The sequence below is a fragment of the Stegastes partitus genome, unplaced genomic scaffold, assembly GCF_000690725.1.
Source record: "Stegastes partitus isolate 25-593 unplaced genomic scaffold, Stegastes_partitus-1.0.2 Scaffold30, whole genome shotgun sequence".
NCBI lineage: Eukaryota > Metazoa > Chordata > Actinopteri > Pomacentridae > Stegastes > Stegastes partitus.
In genome coordinates, this window is record NW_007577761.1 from 1,118,991 (window position 1) to 1,120,813 (window position 1,823).

Here is a 1,823-nt window from a genome sequence, read left to right on the forward strand (position 1 = left end):
GGGAGCTTAGGTGCAAGCCAAAGTTCATAAAATGACGAGTGGCCTGCCAATTTAGGATTTATTTATTTGCTATTTGCAGCTGTATTTGTCGTTATGTTGTGAACCTGGACAAAAACATGCCTACAGATGGTTTTTAGAAAAGGCAATAGAGATGCTCTGTTGTATTAGTCTCCTTGGAGCTCAAATTACTGTTGTGTAAATAAGATGTCTAGGATAACACGCGTAAAAAAACAAAAACAAAATCGTGTATCTTCGTCTTGATCTACTGTTCCGTTTCTGTTTTGTCCTTTTTTCTTTTCTTTTTTTTTTCTTGTGTAGGGAAGCAGACAACAGGTCACAAACACCTCCCTCTCTCAGTGTACCGTGTGAGTAATAGGCTCCACCAGCGGCTCCTATAAACATGTTGTTGACGCCACAGCCAGTCAGAGATACCTGGTCGGCCCGCACCGTCCCCTCTGGCGCGCTCCAGGAGAACAAGCATGTTTGCAGACAGGCAACGGCTGCTGCTGCTGTTGCGAGCTGAACTGAGCATCTGTGCCTTTAAAGACTTGTAAGTGCGCCTCTATCAGAGCCCGCAGTCAACTTCCCACAACTCCGACGCGCTCCGGCGAGTAGAGTAGAGCAGAGCTACCTTACGCGTAAAAGGCACTGAGCTCACCTTCACAGCTAGACCCATGGAATAATAACTATGGAATACCACTGGATACTGCTGTCTGTCTTTTTACAGCTGACCTTCCATCCAGGTAAGACCCAGCTTTTGCACTTGCCACTTTATGCACGCAACTTGTTGCTGTTCGCTTCTGAACAACAAGAGGATCCAGAGTATTTTTCAGTTATTTACCCTCCTTTAGACCCGTAAGACAAACATAATTCACATATAGTGAAGCAAATTGCTTTGCAACGCCCTCGTCGTGAGTATTTTCCAGACTTCCCTTTGTTCTGGGAACAGCCAGCTCTGCAGGCTGCTGATTAAGTCAACCTGAAGTCACAGAAACCTAATGAGGAAAGTGGATACTCTGACTGACGATCTGGATGCTGGAGCGACTTTAATAATTTATGTTTTACTCAGAAAACAGGGCACCATTAACAGAAAACGTAATCAAACCGTGGAGGTAAAGCAGGATGCCGACCGACACAGGAGTTAGACTTCTTGATCGTGCTGTGCTCGATGCAGGCGTCAGGTTCGAGCGTTTTTGTTGCTCTACGAGCCGCACATAACCGTCATTCATATACTGCCAGCTCCTGATTCATAGGAAGCATGCAGACGAGCAGCTGCTGCTCCCAGAACTGAGTTGAAATACTCCTTCTTTGGATAAATGTTGACAGGCGTTGAGACGTTATCACTGAGCAGTTGTTGTGCTCTGTCGTTGAATTTAAAACCAAGTTTCAACGATTATCGCTTGGCATCATCTCAGGTCAGAGTCCATTGACACCAAATTGTATTTTTACAGCTCTTGAGAGCTGTAAAATAATCTCGGGCTGTTTTTTTTGTGTTTGTTTTGTTTTTATAGATGCTGTTTTAAGGAGATGTTGAAGTCTGTTATTATGCAGGTTTATTATTCAAATTCCACCTGAATATCTAGTCAGGAAACAGACTGTGGGGTTTCCCCAGAGATGGTTTTGCAAATTTATGGAAAGCTATCCGGGCAAGCCGTCTGTGTGGAAACAAGCGGTGAACCGCGGGTGATGCTGTTTAACTTTGCGCTCCTTTGCTGCGCCCTCCGTGCGCCCGCGGAGCTTCGTGCAACTCAGGGCGGCATCAGGTGGACTCAGGAGGACGTTTTGACACGATTTCCGTTAGAGCGACAGCTTGGCAGGGGACA

The 1,823-nt window shown here is 45.7% G+C and overlaps 1 protein-coding gene across 2 annotated transcripts in view; it reads left to right on the forward strand.

Moving 5' to 3' along the window:
* The first annotated feature begins 407 nt into the window (after positions 1-407).
* Positions 408-1,823, forward strand: part of kita (KIT proto-oncogene, receptor tyrosine kinase a) — a 24,873-nt gene continuing 23,457 nt past the window's right edge. For both annotated transcript variants that reach the window (XM_008299335.1, XM_008299344.1), the window contains exon 1: positions 408-743. In XM_008299335.1, coding sequence (XP_008297557.1) covers positions 689-743 — 55 coding nt within the window. In that variant the 5' untranslated portion in view covers positions 408-688. The remainder of the gene's footprint in view (positions 744-1,823) is intronic.